This window comes from Squalius cephalus, assembly GCF_949319135.1.
Source record: "Squalius cephalus genome assembly, chromosome: 10".
Taxonomy (NCBI): domain Eukaryota; kingdom Metazoa; phylum Chordata; class Actinopteri; order Cypriniformes; family Leuciscidae; genus Squalius; species Squalius cephalus.
In genome coordinates, this window is record NC_137131.1 from 9096114 (window position 1) to 9117051 (window position 20938).

Genomic DNA, 20938 nt, shown 5'->3' on the forward strand with positions numbered 1-20938 from the left:
TGTTTGTGGTGTAACCAGTATAGTCACATTCATTCAGTCATATGAGATAATATCTTTGACTTGCATGCTACCATATAAAGCAGGGGCATCCACTCCTGAACCTGCAAAGTTTAGCTCCAACCCCAATTAAACACCTGAACCAGCTAATCAAGGTCTTACTAGGCATACTTTAAACTTCCAGGCAGGTGTGTTGAGGCAAGTTGGAGCTAAACTCTGCAGGACACTGGCCCTCCAGGACCGAGTTTGGACACCTCTGATATAAAGGCTTATACTGGTTCAAACAGTGTTGTTATTCTCTGATTTATCGTGGCATGGCTTTTTTTCTAAAATATTCTAAGATAAAGGTTTTGTTATGTGGGTGCATGTGTTTGATCCTCACCATCATATCACAATTCAAATCTAGACAATGCACCTACAGCATTTCTATTTACCTGCCAGCTAAGGCCTTTAGGGTAACAGTGACCTCAAAAAGTTTCCCTGTTATCTGCACCCACCCACCCACACACACACACACACACAGCACTCCATCTGTCTGTATCTTTCAGTGGGGATAAAGCCTACCATGGGGGAGGCAATGCAAGAGCTGTATTCTCCGCTTGCCTCCAGTTCTCTACTTATATGTCTGAAGGTGACTCAGAAAGAGCGCCCACACATTTATCCAGTGGTTTAAACTCATTGACTCTCTAGGTAATTGTGGTATCTCAATTCAGTGGAGATCAGATTATGTTCAGTTATGCATGCTTTTGAATTAGTTTTTTTTATTATTTTTGCATGTGTTAAGGCCTGTTCACAACAAGGACGATACAGATAACTGAAGTTTTAATAATCGTTCTAATTATATGAGAATAGGGAAGTCACATCAAATATATGACACCTTTGAAATTACTTTCAGAACGATTTTCTTTCCAGCTGATGATCGATAAAAAAAATCAGAATCCACCCGACTTTAGAGAGCTCGAACATTTAACTCGTTCCCCGCCATTGATGGACATTTCCGTCATTTGTAAGACAACATTTCCGGAAATTTCTGGCTTTCATTTTATACAGTAGGGGGAGCTATTAAGCATCTTCTGAAAGATTACTAAATCTCCTGATCAAAACACAGGCGAAGAAGCAGAAACAAGCGATATCATACAGTAAGCATACGCATCTAGACCTATGTAAAATAACGCGATCATCACCATTAAACAGCATATAAATCAAAACTGCCTAATGTTACTGGATGAAATGTCGACCCAGGACGAGCTATAGGCCTGTGAAGCAGGGGTGTTGATGGACTTGATCTACTCCATCCATGTTTTGATCATCGTTCTGAATCCCACAAAAACACAATTTTCTCAGCTTTGTGCTGAAAATGTTGCTTTTTTATGAAACTTAGTGTTGATAAAAAACCAAAAAAATTCATGACGCTAGAATAAAACATTTTTTTTTTTAAAGCAGTGTCTGTTCTTTCTTTTGATAGGCTATAGTGCATATTCAGATATTAATACAACAAAACTATTCTGGGGGCCATGAAACTTTTGTGCAAATTATCAAAAATGCTGGCAGTGGCTAGCAACTTTTTAATGCTAATATAGTTATTGTTATAGTTATTGTTTTTGGTGTTAACCTAGTCCTGAGTTCGCTAATCGTTCCAAAACAATGTATTAACAAAAAACTAAAATTCAGACATTCACGCTTACTGCATTATGATTTTTTTCTCGTCAAGTGTGCTTACTGTGAGCAGACTAATTAACAGGCGAATAAATTAGATCAGAAATGTTTTCATCCTCCGCGTCTCATGAGATTTATTTATTTATTAGTATTATTTTGCATGTTAGAGCATGAAGTTGTATAACCCTCTATTCTCTTTTTCCATCATAACCACACACACACACACACACAAAATTAATTTGTTTTTATTTTAAGCTATTAACAAATGTAAGCTTTGTTTTAAAACAGGAAATTTTGTCTGAAAATGTCATCTAGCCTAAACAATGCACAAAGATAGATGGATTAGGAAGAAAAAAAACTTTCCTCAAAGTGAGGCACCGAACAAAGGGACATTGTCTCATTGTAAATCTTTGGTGAGTGGGACACCATGCAGAGTCCTCCATCACTACGTCAAAGAGGAGGAGGGAGTCAGTGGAAGACGTTCTCATAAGAGAATATCACCTCCTTAGCATTTCAGCTTCCACACCCCGCGTTATCCCCACCGCGCTCCCCCATGCCCGCCTTTGTTCGCATCACAACAATCCCTGAACAGATGGTGCTCTGCTTGGGAATCGAGTGACAGCCACCGGCTAGCAACCAATCGCCTGCTCGGGAATCAGCTGACTCGCCTGGACAGCGCCAGGTGCTGTCATCATATTTTCCTTGGCGACGAAGCCCGGGTTCCACAGTAACACGGAGACGCGGCGGATGGGAGCCAGTCAGCGGATTTCTGTTGCAAGGATCCATGCAAAACCTGACCATGCGCTTGGCGAAGGTTGCACATGCATATTCGTGGAGTGGATGTAACGAAATGATGCCGCTGTAATCGTTAAGCAGTTCATCATACAGAACTTATGAGCGACGTGATGGTGTTTATTATCTATGGATTTTCTTTAAGTGCTCATTCTTCTGTTCACAAGGACATAGATACTGTATCTATACTGTAAGTGCATGAACCAGTCAGATTGGAGGGAGGACTTCAATGCCATTCGGAACGTGTATCAAGCCAAAGAGGTAGGCTATGTTCAGATATATTTTGAAGCATTCAAATAGCTATTCCCTTTGCATGTTAAACCTTAACCATGTGCAACTACATAGGTTCCATCCTGCACGGGGCAATAATAAAAAAAAAACAATAGCCACTTCCACTTATTCTGTAATAATGAGCTGTGCAACTCAGCCCAAAATGTGTTACCTTGGTTAGATGAAAATAGATGGTATCTGTGTTGCTTTGCTTTTGAGGCTTCTTTTATGGATTGGATGTATGGCAAGCCAGTTTAGCATTGATTCATTTAACTACTGTCTCTTTTCATATTAACACTTACTTATTTATGAATAATACTTCTTTATAGAATTATAATAAATAGTACTTAGTTTTTTTTTTTATTATTAGTAAGCAATCCAAGTCAGTTTCACTTGTATCTATTAGATATAGGCTATTAGTACTTAATCATTAGATACTAGGAACTTTCCCAATATTTAAATGTTTAACAGAATTCAAAATTTTGCGACTTGTTACCAGCAATAGAATAGTTATGTGATACTATTAGGATAGCTGACTAGTAGCCTAATAAATACTAGTTTGTAGGGGATTAAATGTGCATTGAGTAGATAGTCAATATTGGATAACTTACTGGTAATTACAATATAACTATAACTACTAATAATATAAAAATAAGTACCAGTAAGATAAAATTTGATAATAGTTAGTTTTAAGAAATAACTGTTCAAATGGCTTGCCATGCGGCGTGATTTACTGCATTTAATAGCAAGGACGCATTGGCTGTTGTTTGAGATGTTCAAGGGCAAAACGTGTGGGATTTTTCATAATTTATGGTTTGTTTATGAGTTCACACAATCCATGCAGGGTTTGTCAGAACGATAGTATGGTAAAAGATAATGCCACAACGATAATGCTATGGAGTAAGCAGAACGTGAAGGGAATGGGATACGGTCGACTTTTTAAAAGCATTGTGTAAAACATGAATGCAAAACTGCATTAACTGAACGGATGAAGCATTTGGTTGCGTACCACAGTTTTAGGCTACTTCTAATTCTTCCTAATTATCCCGTTTGTATAGTTCAAATTCTTCGCAGTGACTCGTTTGTTATATTTAGTCTCCTGAGTGTGATTTTACACTGTAATTGTGGCGGACATCGATCGCAAACTTTGATCTGATCACGGTTATTGCTGGCTTACCGCAGGCGCGCGCATGGGGTCTGGTTGGCGATGCAGAAATGTGATTTGCATCTCAATGTCCAGGCACTCTAGCAGATGTTTCGTTGCTTACTCATTCGAAATAAGACGCCACAACTTCCATAGGAAAGACAATAAACACGGGAAGACGTCTTTTAGTCAGGGAAGGATGTATAATGAGGTTTGAGGAGGGGGTTGTATTGTCCCTGGGGACGCCACCCCTTGTTGCAGCTGTTGCGTCTGTTGCAGAAGTTGTTTTCTGACATTTGAAGAGAAGCGTCCTCATAAGCAACAACAACGCAAGGGAAAATGTCGGGCATATTATGAGATGAGGACAATAGCGGTAGGCTGCAGGTGGTTACATCTTTGAAAGGTATGTGGAAAAATGGAATATTTTTTTAATTTGTGGAATTTAAAAAATAATTTTTAGGATTTTATGCCTCATATACTTTTTTAATCGAAATATTAACATATTATATAACGAACATTTTATAATGTAAATAAAAATAAAATAGGAAAAAATTATAATGTGAATACAATAGGTGACAGTCGGTGAAATAAAAACTGTTCTTATTTTTCGAAATGATATAGCTCTTGTAGTCATGTTATATTTATAGAGAACACTACTGTATTGTTTGAAGATGTGTGTAGAAACTAAGCCCTTTTATATATAAATATATAAAAGTTTTTTTTCTTTGTCATTCAAATAGTCATTGAAATATTATTATGTCACTTCCATTGCCTTGTAGACTGTGGTTTATCATGACATAAGCTAATATAGACAGATGTAAGGCGGTCTGGAGCTGTAAAAGGCCTGTTATTGTTTTTTCCCATAAATGTGCATGTGAATGTATCAGTCTGTTGATTAGAAGCAACAGTGGTCAGTTCCATGTGAAAAGAACAAGTCTGGCTCTTGTGTTGGTCACAGAGATAAAGAGTGGAATAGACCAAGCAGCTGTTTGACTAATTCTGTGACCATAATCTGGTTCCGAAATCACTTTGCAAAGGATCTGTTTGGACAGCAGGTGAAGGAGGAAAATACATTCTGCTCTTATAAATAAGACAGGACTGTATGAATTGTAATTATTCTGTTTTGTAAAATCATACATTATGAATGTAATGCATTTTTAAATAAAATAGAATTTCAATAAAATAATTATTTAAAATACATTTAAAATAGTTATGTATTTAGATATTTATTTTAAACAGCATTAGTAATGTACACATATGAATTTTAAATTTATAAACTAGAAGAAACAAAATTAAAATTGTTTGTTCACATGCCATTATTCTAGGCTATTTGAGGTTTTGAGTTTTAGATATTCCAAATTCTCGGATTCACTTAGCAACATTTATAAGTGCTAATAGTTGGAAACTGAAATGGGACCTTTGGGGACTCCTGTGCATTTACTCCTCAGCACTTATCCTTGTGACACAGAGACTCAATTTGATCGGCAATCAATGTTTTTATGCCATTCACAGTAGTCCCCATCTCTACAGCACAGTACCGCCCATGCCATTACCCCACAGTTCAACCCTGGGTAAAGCTATGATTCACCATGCAATTAATAATACCCCTCAGATTAAGAGTTGGCAAGCGTAAAGGGTCTTGGATGTTGGATGTGAAAAGATCTGCTCTCTTGGCCCTTTGCAAACCCTTTTTGATCCAAGAATAAAATTAATTACCATTAATTTCTCACTCACTTTCTGTGAAGGTTTTCAGGAAGTGAATCCTTTGGAGAGATTAGCAGAGAAAGGGCTGTGGAGTTAGAGACAATATTATTATTTTTTATTTTTTTTGTGGTGGTGGTGGTGATAATGTCAAAAGCCATTTTAGCAGGCCTTTTGAGTTTCTCCACTTGTTTATTTGGACTTTCGTATTGTATGCTGGGAATGTATTTCCAGTGTTTCCTCTGCCTCTGCCGCAAACTGTGTGCATATAGAGAGTTAGAAAAGCAAATACAGTTTATTTTAAGTCATGTAGGCTGTGAGAAACAGCAACACAATCAGCCCTGTTTATATCTGTAGCAACAAGAGAATGTTTCTGTTGCTATTCAGTAAGTGGCTTGATGAATCACTGAATCAAATCATGAACAACAAATGATGTGTTCTAATGTTTGTGTAGATCCTGGCCATTAGTAGCTTAGGCTTGTGTACCAATCCAAATACCCTTATTTTTTATACAAGCATGAACCCATTAGTGTTGTTTGTAGTAGTTAGAATATTGATTTTCTGCTGAGATTTAAAACCGGCACTTTACCATGCTCAAGTTGAGATTTTGAAAGCATAGTGAGGTTGCTTTAGTTAGAAGATAGGAGAATGTATCTTCATTACCTAAATATCTTCAGGGTTTGTTTTTACAGCCATTTTGTAAGTTTCATTGACAGACATTTCATTGTATGGTTGTAATCATCTGAGCTATTAGAATTTGAGGCTACTTAGGATTTCACTCAAATCTCAGTTTAGCTTTAGTGTACAGTTCAAATAAAACTGCTAGCTTAAAGTATACATTTTCTTCAAACTTGAAAAAATAACCTGTCAGACACTAGCAGTGCTGTGACCCATAGATCAGACGTGCCTTCAAAACAGAAGTCTCCGCTCTCTGCAGAGAACAGATCTGCATCTGTCGGTGATCTGAAATGGCAGGTGTTTCAAATAGGCTCCCATTGAATTTCACAGATGTCATTTGTTATCTAAAACTAGGGGAAGTTCTGGATGACAGGCTGGACAACAGGAAGCAAGCTGGCTGCAGAAGTTCACATAATGAGGTTGGAATGGCGTAAATAGCCATTAATTTGCCTGCAGATTTGGACTCAGATCCTGTTTACCTATAAAGAGTAAATATTTATGAAGATCATCAGGATGTTCTATTTGCGGTCCTTAGGAAAATGGTGCTTTGAGAAACATTTGGTTACATCACGTTTCTTCGATTCATAATTGCAGCTTGTACACACTTTACCCCAAATACCTCTACTTGTTTGTATAACTTCCTTATGACGTTTTCATTTTTAACCATCATATTATAATATCTAATGTCCTAATTTATAAGGCCATACTTTAAACATTTAAAGCCTCTGGGTAATTTTAAAACACTATGCATCAACATTAGTTTTACTTTGATAACAAGTTTGGCTGCCAAAAGATCAATAGAAGGCTCACAGAAGACTTAATGAAACTGAAGTGATGTCTCTGAACTACAGACAGACAACTAGGCCTTAATCTAAAAAACATGGAGCTGACATTGTGGCTTAATTTTAAGCCCCAGTATTCTGTCTTAAATGAAATTGTGATCGCTGGATTACTTTATCCTACTGAAAAGGTTTTGGCCTCCACTTTGGTAAATACTGCTATTAAGAGCTGAATCTGAGATTGACCTCAATATTAGTAAAAATGAAACGTAATTCATGTGAAAATGGCAAAATATAAGGGCACATTTGACCCATTGTTTACTGATTTTAAGCAATGGAAAATACTGTAACAGTACTGTATATTTAAACAGACTGAAAATTTCCATCATTTACTCACCCTCATGTCGTTCCAAACCTGTATGACTTTCTTTCTTCTGTGAGAAGATACTCTAAAAAAAACTCAGTTGATTTATTTCTTCCATACAATGAAAGTCAGTGGGATCCATTGTTGTTTTGGACCCCATTGACTGTCAGTGTTTGGACAAAAATATTATTCAAAAGATATTCTTTTGAATTAAAGAAAAAATCATATAGGTTGGATAGGTTACAATGATGAAAGAATTTTAATGGGTGAACTATCCCTTTAAGAGACTGCTTAGACATCTTGGGAATTGAGTGTCATTAAAAGCATGGATCATATAAAAAATTGTTGTTGCTATTCCTGGAAAATGATGGAACACTTTAGTCCTATTTTTCTTTCCTTTCATTTTTCTGCCCCTCTTTAAATTTTATAGAAAAGTTTTATCTTCCATCTTAATTACCTTATTAAGATATTTCACATATCATTGTGTGATATATTGTATTACAAGCTAGATAATTACTGTATATAATGTATATTTTGATTGTATGATTTTTCTTGTCCAAACCCATGCGATCAACTGAATGAAGTTCTCCCTCTGATTGACCTTTGCAGTGTTAAAATAGTGAATTGCCCTTAAATTATTGCTGGTTTCGCTCCCGTCATTACTAGTTTTGTTCCGCTTTCAGTGTGAGGTGTCATTTTGTATTGCATTACGAAACACTTTAAGGACGGTGCTGATATCTCAGATAACACAGGCCGGGTCCATCTGTGTACTACACTCTTTTATGAGAATTGCTGATACTGGCAGTTACAGTCAGCTTTCATTCTAAATTGCCCTGATGCTCTTTTGGCCACAGGGGGGAGATCAGGCCTCTTATTGATTTCCAATCTCACATTAAAGGACTCATTTACACCAGCTGTACCATGTTTCCTCCATTCATTGTCATGGGGAGTATGAGACTTAAAATTGTTCAACCTGTCCAAGCTTGTATTTGTTGGTGGATTCAACTTCATGAGAGACTCCATAGCTCTGAAGTGAAGTTGGCATGTTGTTGCCTCTTGTACTACGTATGATGTGGGTGATTTTTTTTGTATCTTAGGTCTTTAAATCACATGCTTTCAGTTCAACTGTTTTGATAATTGCAGTTAAAACATGAACAATGCTGAGCATTTGTGGAGGAGTATATGTTCTTAATGAAGGTGGTATTTGGCAGGGACCCTCTGGCTTGCAGTTTGTGTGATTGAATCAGCATTATCACCATATGGGATAACAGATGCCCCGTTCACTGCTCTGTCAAAGGCACAATAACATGCCACCTTTTTGTGACTATTGCTTGCGATGGATGCTTAATATGCTTGGTTATTTCATTCCAAACTTCAACAAAACTCCTTCTAGTAATCTTCTGTAATCTAGGACAAAACATTTCCTGCAGAATACCTGATCTGATAATGTTGATTTGATATGGTGTTTGAGGAGGGTGGTTGAGGAGATTCCCCCTTCCATGTAAAGCGCTTTGAGTACCCGGAAAAGCGCTATATAAATGTAACAAATTATTATTATTATTATTATGTATTATATGGTTCACATTTGCATAATATATATATATATATATATTATTTTTTTATTTACATGAATGCTGCAAAGGTATACTGTTATTTAACTTAGACGGAAAACCATTTTGAATCAGTATTATGGTAATATCTTGACAGGAAAGACTGGATAAATGTATAGAATTATTTCTACACCTCACTAATGTTTGGTCTTTGTGTACAATAGCAATTGTTTGATCACCTGAGAAATAATATTTCCTTCCTTTTCGGTCACCCTTTCTTTCCTCTTTGATTCACCCCTTCAAGCATGTCAGATTGCAGTAAACAAAAGCCCCTCTCTCTGGTTTTCACATATTACCTTTATACTCATATACTGATTTATTGTAAATGTTAGAGGAAAAGATATCTAGCAATTAGTGTAAAAATTAAAACAGGTATTTGTAACTGTATTCTGTCACAAAGTTCGGCAAATCTCTTTCCAATTTACTTGCTTCTGAGAAGGTTTATTTTCATTATTCATAATGCTTAGTTTATTTAGCTATTTTTTGTAATCTACATATTGTATATCTGTTCTAACACTGTTTTATAGTTGAAAATGTATTAACTAAAAAGCTTAGATATATTCATATTATTTATATATATATAATTTCTGTTTCATATTATGTTAATTGCAAAATGTCTGTCATTTATTTACTTGTTTAAAATATCTAAAAAAAACTTTAAAACAAGATTAATTTACTTGAGAAAAAGTGCAAAAGTGTATTTTTGTCTTGCCTGTTTTTTTTTAAAAAAAGTGTCTTGAAAATAAGATATTTTTCCTTGTTTATTCTTTAAACAAGTGTTGTTTCAAGAATATATATTTTACCTAGAAAATTAGACAAAAATTAAAAAATGTTTGTGCAATGTTTGCTTCAGTCATGTGCATTTGTGCTTTAGTCATGTGAATTTAACATTTTTTCCATTGTTTGAATCCATACTTTCTGCTTTCATCTCATATACTTTACGTTTATTTGAATATGCTTATATAAGCTTATATAACATAACTTTTCATGTCATGGAATGGTTCCATTGATTGTTGTAACACAATCTTTTCTGTTTGTTATTTTTCCTATAGGCCAACTCTCCAGTCTAAGGTTCACACTGTGAGGAAGTTTCAAACCTATATGAGCCCACAGGAACTACACCCTTTTAAATCGTTCGGAAGCTCTTTGACTTCGCTGTTCAAGCTTGCAGAGGGATAAAAGGACTGTTTTGCAACACTTCTACTGAATGAGAATCTCACCTCACCATCTCTTTGGTGCTATAGGAATTCCAGCTCAGATCTGAAAGGGATAAACACGTACAGTCAGAATGGCAAGAGGGACATTCTTTTTTGTTGTGCAGGGCCAGATTTGTTTCTTCCTGTTTTTGGCTTTACTTGGCCTCTCTTCAGTTCAGAGTACAGAATGTCCGCAGCTTTGTGTGTGTGAGATCCGGCCTTGGTTCACACCCCAGTCCACCTACAGAGAAGCAACTACCGTTGATTGCAATGACCTTCACCTTACACGCATCCCTGGGAACCTGTCCGCTGACACACAGGTGTTGCTTCTGCAAAGTAACTACATTGCCAGAACTAGTGAGGAACTGGAACAGTTACTGAATCTCACAGAACTCGACCTGTCCCAGAACAACTTCAGCAACATCCGTGATATTGGCCTGACCAACATGTCACAACTCACGACGCTTCACCTGGAGGAAAACCAAATAGTCGAGATGCCTGACTTCAGTTTGCAAGACCTCACCAATCTACAGGAGCTGTACATTAATCACAATCAGATCAGCTCCATTGCACCCAATGCCTTTGCCGGATTGCGTAACCTTCTGAGACTCCATCTGAACTCCAACAGACTCAAGGCCATTGACAGTCGTTGGTTTGAATCAACCCCCAACCTGGAGATCCTGATGATTGGGGAAAATCCTGTGGTCGGCATCCTGAATTTGAACTTCAGACCCCTTACCAACTTGAGAAGCCTGGTCCTGGCAGGAATGGAGCTCACTGATATCCCAGGCAATGCGTTTGTTGGACTAGACAACCTGGAGAGCCTCTCCTTCTATGACAATAAACTAGTTCGGGTGCCACAGACTGCTCTGCAGAAGCTTCCAAACCTGAAGTTCCTGGATTTGAACAAGAACCCAATACATAAAATTCAAGAGGGGGACTTTAAAAACATGCTGAGGCTGAAAGAACTTGGCATTAACAACATGGGAGAACTTGTGTCTATTGATCGCTTTGCCCTGGATAACCTCCCAGAGTTGACCAAACTCGAAGCCACCAACAACCCCAAGTTTTCCTATGTGAGCCGTTTAGCGTTCCGTGACTTGCCGTCACTAGAGAGTCTAATGCTCAATAACAATGCTCTAAACTCCCTCTACCAGGCTACGGCTGAGTCTCTGCCCAACCTGAGGGAGATCAGTATCCACAGCAACCCGCTACGCTGCGACTGTGTAATTCAGTGGATGAGCTCAAACAAGACAACCATTCGATTTATGGAGCCTCTTTCCATGTTTTGCACAATGCCACTTGAGGTTAGAGGTCAGCGTGTGAGAGACATACTTTCTCTTGAAACTTCAGGCCAGTGTCTGCCCATGATTTCTCACGACACATTTCCCAATCACCTCAACCTAGACATCGGGATGACGGTAGACCTTGACTGTCGTGCTATGGCTGAACCTGAACCGGAAATATACTGGGTGACCCCGTCTGGTAACAAAGTCATGATAGATACAGTGTCCAATAAATACCAACTCAGCAGCACAGGAACTCTGCGCATATCACATATTCAGGTGGACGACTCTGGCCACTACACCTGTGTGGCCCAAAATACAGAAGGAGCGGACACCCGGGTGACTGCCATTCGAGTCAATGGAACTCTCCTGGATAGCACCCAGCTTATGAAGATCTACGTGAAACAAACCGAGTCCCACTCAATTTTAGTGTCCTGGAAAGTAAACTCCAATGTCATGACGTCCAATCTAAAGTGGTCGTCTGCCACCATGAAAATCGACAACCCTCACATCACCTATACAGCTAAAGTTCCTGTAGATGTTCATGAGTACAACCTCACACACCTTCAGCCTGCTACTGAGTATGAGGTCTGTCTCTCAGTCTCCAATATCCACCAGCAGACCCAAAAGTCATGCGTCAACGTCACAACCAAGCACGCCACATTTGCTGTGGAAATCTCAGAGCAAGGCACCAATACGGCTCTGGCAGGTGTCATGGGCACAATACTGGCCATCATCAGCCTAGGCTCCATCACGGTGTACATTGCAAAGAGATGGAAGAGGAAGAACTACCATCACTCCTTAAAGAAGTACATGCAGAAAACCTCCTCCATCCCCCTAAACGAACTGTATCCTCCCCTCATTAACTTATGGGAGGCAGACAGTGAAAAGGACAAGGACGGTTCTTCAGACACTAAGCCGACACAGGTGGACACTACAAGAAGTTATTACATGTGGTGAAGCTTACCAGACTTTGTTCTTCTTTAGAGCACAAAGACACATCTTTACTTATTTGTGCAAAAAAAAATACATGGATTTCGTTTTTCTGCTTTGCTTACTTGCAAGCAACTATTCAGACTGATATCTCTGACTTTTTAGTAGGGTGTATTGCCTTTTCATCTTCTTTGACTTTCAATATGGCAGCTTTGTTTAGCTTCCGAGACATGTTAGTAGCTGTGCTTTTTTCTTTTTGTTCATTATATTTTCATAGCACAGCATAGATAATGTCAAGGATTGACTTTGGGTCGATTGATGCTGTAGTACTGTATCTGATCCAATATTGATATGTCTTTGGCAGTATTCATAGAGAATGCATTGTTTCTTTCTCTCTTGCGTAAGACAGTTTAACTGTTGTGCACTGAAATATATTAAAAAATTTGTCTTTGACTCCAGTTTAAGCTGACAAGGTGAGTTTAGACTTGATACACTGTCTATTGAAAAATGTTAGCAATTGTTCTGTAATGTTGTATCAACTATAATTTGAACATTTTGGATTTTCTCAAAAGCAATTTTTGATTTAGAACTTAACTTTGCAGATTTAAGAATTGTAAACCAGCAATAGAAATGTGAATGTTAAATAATTAGGTAGTAGAAAAATGCTTTTTTTTAAATTACTCAGATTCTTCTTTTTTTTAATTGGCTAGAATCTGTTAATCAGTTAATTTTGTTGTAATTTACACATGCAAAATATGTTGCATATTACAGCGCAAACAAAAATAAAATACAGTTTTGTTCTGATATTTTTTATACAATGATTTTCAAGTGTCATTATTATAATTTACTGTTCTATCTTTTGTAATTATTATTTCAGACATCTTATTTTCTTATTTCAGCTTGGTTTTAATCAGCCAAATGCTACGTCTCTTGCTGATATCAAACATTCACAGGCTTCAGTATGTGAATTACCTAAGAAGATTCATAAATTCAAAGAATTCCCCAAAACTACATTAAAGGGGTATATTGAGCCTTTGAAACATTGCTCATGCCTGCAGTTTGATTGCCTCTTTGCAATTCAATAGCTCTCCAATGGGAAATTATGACCCATTCACAAATCTGGCCTAGAGACTACTAATGCAATCAGTTTTTACTTATCAATATAATTATTGGAGTGGGAAATCCCTCTGACGAAAGGAGAAGACAATTTCTGGAATTATCTTTAATCAATGAAATAAGACTCCTACCTTTGGTGTCAAGGATCCTTGCTATATACATTGTATCACATTTGGTTATGCATTTACTCTCTATACGAAATATCTATTGTTTGATAGAATATTTTATTAAACTAATCCCTAGAATAGGCTACTTGATTCTGATTGGTCAATCGCATTCAGCTATTTTCTAATTATAAAATAATTTCAACTCATCAATATTACGTCCACATATTTATTGGTGAGCATGCAATAAACTAATGAGCTGGTCAGTTTCCCAGATGATTAATCACATTTAACAATAATTAAGGAGAAACGTTCAATCAGTCAAATCATTCAACTGTCAGATGAAGTTAAAGGTCCCATATTGTACACCTTTCTGGAGTTTTATTTTAGGTTTTTGATGTCCTTAAGAATATATATTTGCGGTATAAGTACCAAAAACCATCACAGTATATTTTTTACAGCTCCTTTCTCAGGAGCTCTGCCAAGAACTGTTGCGTTGGGTCCCGCGGGAGTGCAGGTCTCTACATCCATCGACTGATCAGCATTTTCTCAACATGTTTCCGAGTTGTTGTTGCTCGATCAGCAACGATGTTGTCTGGGGTTGGGCAAAAGGAGTGAGGGACGGTTGGCAGTGCTCGGGGTGGTGACTGAGAAGTTCTGACATCACATTTTTACGGAAGTCACAACGGCTCGTGAAAAGGCACAGCTACTTTATGCAGGCCGTGTGCATTTGTCTGTGGATTGACTGTTTTGAAACTTATATGGTAGTTACATAGCCCCTAGACCTCTGTTATCATGAAAAAAGCCAGGAAATTTCATTTTTGACAATATGGGACCTTTAAGGCTATACCTGTCTTACAGTTTCTCATAATTTCTTCCTTACCAAAGAAACTTTTATCAGCAATTACCAATTCATTTCATCACAGAGAGAACATTACTTTCTAATGAAGCTCTTTTGCCTCTTCGGGGACATAACCTATACCTCTTTCATGAGCCGAGACTGAAAGATTGCTATAGACTCAATACGTTGAGCCAGGTGAAAAGGACTCTGAGGAATAATTAAGAATCACCCACACAGAGCTAAGGATTTGCCAAAGATTAAACTGGAGGAGGTTCCTCCTTGGGCTGCTCAGGTATTTAATTGCTTTCTGTCAGCTACCCTTGACTTCATGCCAAGTGTTCTCATACTGACAGGATGCAATAGTCTTGAAAAAAAAGATGAATTGGTGAAATACCCAACAATATTGGCCAAAGTGTAATATAGTACTCTAAAGTTGATATATGACTTTATATTTTATTGTTAATTTTTCTGTTTTTATACGAATAGAAACAAATACCAATGATAATAATAATAATTATTCTTTATAGGCTCGATTTTTAGGTATAAAGTTTTGTCTTTTAGTACCAAAATCAGGAGTGTTCCAGCATGGGTTTTGAAATAAGTGTGACAAACATGTGGGCTATCATCAGGTCTGGACAGAAACGATTTAACAGGTCATCCAGGCTGTTGCTCCTCAGTGTTGACAAAAAGGGGAGATCTTTCTGATGCCGCCGAGGCTGTGAAATCTCCCCAGGGAATCCCATATTGATCTGACACAACTGCATTGATTTTGTTTTAAAAAGGCCAATTTGAGGAAAGTCATGTCAGACAGTCAGTCAAGTCACCTTTATTTATATAGTGCTTTATACAATACAGATAGTTTCAAAGCAGATTTACAGTGATAATGCATTTCGGCTGTTGTTCAGCTGAAGTCAGTTCAAAGTTGATTTAGTTCTGTTGTAAAGATCATCCATTGTTAAATTAGTTCATTTCATCTATTCAAGCAGTTTAGCAAAAAATGATGTCATCGTCCAGCTCAGTTCTGTTCTTATACAACAGCGTCAGTGGAGCATTATTTTACCTGAACCCAAAAAAACTGTAGCTGAACTAATTTTTCTGATTACCCTTTTGTGTTTTAGCTTGAATTTTTTAATTGAATTTCAGTTTACTTATCTCTTGCACTCACAATAAATATATACAATATATAATTATTATAATGATGATATCACAAGCATGGCCTTATGGAATGGATGAGGTGTGCCGTTGAATCTACACCAGCGTCATATAGGTCATCACAGTCACAGCTGTTGGTTAAAGAGCATAAGAGATGGTTCACTGGAGCTGGAATAAATTAAATGACCTTTCATGCTCCTCCAACAAGATTTTTCCATTAGGACAGCTCCATTTCTTATGCCCAGCCAGCTGACTGGTGGGATCTCTTAAGTAAATTGCCTCATATTGATGAAGATATCTATTTGCTTGAGGTGGAGCTACAAGCAAGTGCACTTGACCTGTTGACCGTAGATTGTAGCCACTGCTTTGAGATTCTAAACGACTAGAATAGGGCCGGTCATGAGCTGGAAGGATGTAATATTACTTTGTAAATATTAAAAGAGTGTCCATCCTGCCATTGATGATGTCGACTTTTGAAAGGGTAGGAAATATACTTTAAATGTCACTGAATGTCATGGCTTGTTCTAGCAGTGTTCAAGTCTTATCTTGACTGCATACTGTTCTTGGTGTTTTGGTCTAGTTCAGGGGTGCCCAATCCTGGTCCTGCCGATCGACTGTCCTGCACAGTTCATCTCCAACCCTAATCAAACACACCTGCCTTTAATTTTCAAGTGATCCTTAAGACCTTAATTGGTTGCTTCAGGTGTGTTTGATTAGGGTTGGAGATGAACTGTGCAGGATTGGGCACCCCTGAACTAGTTCTTTTAAAGTCAACATAAAAAATAAGTTGCAATAGTCTTCTCTTCCCTATTGAGACACATATCCGAAGCCCCTTTCACACAGAGATTCTGGAAAATACACTGATAATGTGATCCCAGGAATTTTACTATAGGTCCCCACCCTGGGACGTGTGCGTTCAAATAGAAGGCACTCTAGCAATTCGATGGCAATTTTCTGGGATAAATGCGCTGTGTGAAAGTGGCTCGAGTGAAACGGCTTCTCGGACAAGAAAAAATTTAGGGCGGGACTTGATTTTGTCCATCAGGAATTGATTGGTTGGTTGTGGTTTGCTATTGCTGTGATCTCATGTGAGTGACAGGTTTCCCCACCCTCTCACCAGTAAACACATCATCAGAAGGCAAGTGAAGGGGACATTATTTTGATTAAAGATTACGAGGTCACATGAATTAAAAACAACAACAACAATGATGTGCACAGATAAATACGGTTTAATAAATACTGCAATATTCCATAAAAAAATAAGAATTGTCAATTTGGAATTCATGATGACTTTAAAACATAAATTCATTGTTCACTGCACGATTGCTTTTCATTTACTCTGTATACATTTTTTATTGTTTATAATTTATGTTGATTTTTTAGAAGATTTTTTAGTTTTTAAATAGTTGATAGTCATAATAAAATAATAAAGCGTATTAAATAGAAAATAATAAATGTAATTGCTGCTATCACAGGCATCTGCTTGTAACCTGAGGTACAGTATGAGGTATAATTGTATTTTTTACTTTTTCGTCACATTTTAAATTCTGGTTATAATTAGCCTACTGAACAAATGTTTGAAGCATATTTTAATCAGATTATCAGATCAACATTAAAAGACCAATATCCTACAGTGATGGCTGCAGTTGCTCTTTACAGTCAATCTTTATTCTGCAGACGTGCTGAAATCCAGTCTGCAGGAATCTGCTGTATGTCCCCTCCCGGCGGTCCTGTTTCTGCGGCAACCCGCCATTTCTCTACCTGCCAAAACTGGCAGTGGCGTCTGTGAGATGCCTCTAGGCACTCAGACAGAAATATCACTGACAAGGTCAACTCCCTGCAGGGAAAGAGCTGCAAAAAACACCTTGTAGCCTCTCAGAGGTGTAAAAAAAAAGACTTCAGTGTGAAGTGACTGAATATTGATGGCAAATTAACCATATAGCATCTGCGTAATCCTTTCTGCATGCATCCCGAAGAAGAATCTGACAGGTACTGTGATGTGTTTTATGTGTGAATATTGTCAGTCTATGCAGAAGCATCATGTCTGTTCAAACAGGTTTTTGAGCCTTGTGGAATTTAAATGCAACTTCAAAAAAATGCATCCTGTCATGTTTTTAGACTAGGCCTACATTAAGTGTCTCAAAAATGCTGGACTTTCTGAAGGTGTTGCAGAAAGTTCTCGTAACACCATATCCCAAGATGTCAATTTGTAATTTATTTTATCCCATAAAGGTTTCTAATCAACACTCAATTATCACCTGAGAATATAGAGGTAAAAAAAAATGATAAAAAAAACATTTCTAAAGTAGGCTATACAGTTGAAATCACATTACGGTTTCCATCATGCACAACTTAAAGGGTTAGTTCACCCAAAAATGAAAATTCTTTCATTAATTACTCACCCTTGTGTCGTTCCACGTCCGTAAGACCTTCGTTCATCTTCGAAACACAAATGAAGATATTTTTTATTAAATCCGAGAAGTTTCTGTCCCTCCATAGAGATCCAACACAACTACCACTTTAAAGGTCCAGAAAGACATAGTTAAAGTAATCCAGTGGTTTAACCTGACGCGAGTGCTTTGTTTGCGCAAAAAACCCCAACACAATTTACAACTTAATTTAAGATCTGCAACGCGCTTTCATGAGAGCATCATGACGCATGCGTGTTGTCTTCAGACTCGCGCATTAACACAACGCACATGCGCCGCAGGTGTTCACGCGAGAGCTGACATTGTTGCCTGCCGTGAACACGCTTTGGATAATATTATTTTGTACATAAAGTGGTAAATTATGGGGGGGGTTTTGCACAAAAGTACTCGCGTCACTTCATAAAAATTGAGGTTAAACCACTGGAGTCATATGGATTACTTTAACGATGTCTTTCCTACCTTTCTCGACACGAGGGACAGAGTTAATGGCAGAATTTCCATTTTTGGTTGAACTAACCATTTAAAGTCAGTTATTAACGGCACTGTTGAATAAAACGCAAGAATCATGGGTTGACCCATCAGACTAGAGTGAATCTTTAGTGACCTCCCTTGTGCCATGGATCACCAACACTGCTCATCAAACTAGCATAGCCGCCACCGCTAGCTGTGAGAAATTAATCAAAATTTAATCTCCCCTCACAGTGTATGGGAAGCCAAGCCTGAGCATTGCCTGACATCTTCAGTTTGGCTTACAGAAATAAAAATAAAATACTCTTGAAAGCAGCCCTGAATCCACTTCAGACCTTTATGGAAACAGGTCATTTTGGTAAAAATGCTGTAACATAATAAATGCAGTTGGAACACAATGATCTGTGGAAACATGTTTCATCTGATAATATACTTTGATTTGTTCAGCTTATTTGTTTAAATTATCTCGAGCTATGTCCTCGGAATTTGAGAGAGATGTTTTAAATAGAATCTGTCTTTTTTCCAAATGATGAAACTGTCCTACTTTGAAAAAACATGTTTACCAAGCCAATCACCCACACGGTCACAGCAGCCATTTTTAGACCTCGATTAATCTTTTCTGTGGGCTTCTGAGGGTTGGGGAAAATAGTGCACTTTCAATTCCCTTTTAAGTTTACAGGTACAGCAGCTCCTGCATTGTAAACCCTTTAAATGGGTTATTAGCGTTAAGTGCCATAAAGATAAACTGTAAGTGGTTTAATTTTTTGTGGCCTATTAAACAGCTGTGAGCTAGTATGTCTCTTTGCATGACAGAAATATTGTGCATAATAAAGTACAGAATCTTTGTGCACTTGAAAGAAACATTTGCATACAGTATAGTGAGATGTCCTGCAAAATGAGAACCTATCTTCTATATATATATATATATTTTTTTTTTTTTTTTTTTTTTTTTCTGATGGATCATGTGAGACTGAAGACTGTGTATTCCTAAAAATGAACCTAATTTTAGGTAATGCCTAGTGTTGTTTCTTTTCGTAAATTGAATATTTTTTCCAGCCAAGCAATCTTTGATTAAAATATATTTCACTTTTTATCTGAGAACTTCACTTTTTCATTTTTCAGGATCTTGACCTTTCTATTTTTCTTGTTTAATTCATCTTTTTTGAAAGAGGGACTGAGAAGAGACAGATGGAGACAGTGACAGAGAGATGAAGCGAGGGAGTTCTCTGACCCATGTGTCAACATAACCTCTGCTACGATGAAAGGGTGAGGATGAAAGGGTGGGTTTGGTATTACTCAACAGCGGACACTGACTGAGAGAGTTTCATCTTTACAGAGTGATGTTTATTCTGTTGCAGTGGGACTTCACACTCATACTGTGGACCTCCATGACTTCCTGCAGAGAGTGCACCTGTCCCTCCCTCTCTGTCTTTCTGTCTTATGACAGTCCATCTGTGCTTTGTCCCTAACAACGCCCTTTAGCCGTGAACAGCACGTCATAGCTATCTAAGTTATTTATACAGGTATTTAATAATAATAAGCCAATGTTTATTTAAAAAAAATTGTAAATATATCTAAAAAGCTATATTTAATTATTATTATATATTATTTATTTAAATATATTTACACTACCGTTCAAAAAGGTTTTTTTTTTTGCAAGAAATGAATAGCCTACTTCTATTCAGCAAGGATGCATTCAATTGATCAAAGTGACAGAAAAGGCATTTATGTTACATACAAATATTTTTCAAGTAGCCTAATGACTGCTAAAAATTGAGCATTTTCCTGGTTAAATAGGCTAAACATTACGTTAGGCTATATCAAAAGAAAAAAAAGAAAGAAAAGAGAAATAAATCAATGCAATTCTATTTTGTAATTTTACATTACCAATGTTATCAATGTTCTATTTATTACAACGTTATAAATCTCATCAAGTTAGTGTTTTAAGCATTTTTATACTCATTCCAAAATAATAACTAAAGGCAATAATCCTTTTAAACAATCTATTTTATTTGTAAAACTTATGTTCAGCTGTTCTTGTAAATAGTCAACTTATTTTCGGATCATAAGTCATCAAGCTTATAGTAAACAGGACAAATACTTAATAAAAGAAAATTTAAGTAAAATGTTATAAGTAAAAATGTACAGAATAATTTATTTATTACATTTACAAGTTATAACTTGCATTACAAAAATAAAAAATGCGAAGAAATATATATTTTTGTTTCATTTACAAACACAACTTTTAAAAGTTAGGAACCGTCTCTAAAGTTTCATAAGACACACGTTTCTAACTTCAATAGCATTTGAAGATTGATTAGTGCTTTTTTGTTTCAAAAACATTTGTCATTATTTTACTTCCATACGGCACTTATCATTCCAATCATATCCAATCATAGCGAGGCGAACATTTTATTTGATA

General features: G+C 37.0%; 1 protein-coding gene across 2 annotated transcripts; it reads left to right on the plus strand.

Annotated features, from left to right (window-relative positions):
• Positions 1 to 2015: 2015 nt before the first annotated feature.
• On the plus strand, positions 2016 to 13224 carry lrrn1 (leucine rich repeat neuronal 1). Of its 2 annotated transcripts, none has more exons than XM_079884522.1 (2): positions 2016 to 2706; positions 10044 to 13224. In XM_079884522.1, the coding sequence occupies exon 2, from the start codon at positions 10280 to 10282 to the stop codon at positions 12431 to 12433; it is 2154 nt and encodes a 717-aa protein (XP_079740648.1). In that variant the 5' UTR covers positions 2016 to 2706; positions 10044 to 10279; the 3' UTR covers positions 12434 to 13224. The 2 variants fall into 2 exon arrangements, with proteins under 2 accessions (XP_079740648.1, XP_079740649.1); XM_079884523.1 differs by lacking the exon at positions 2016 to 2706 and adding an exon at positions 3485 to 4262.
• The last annotated feature ends 7714 nt before the right edge of the window (positions 13225 to 20938 follow it).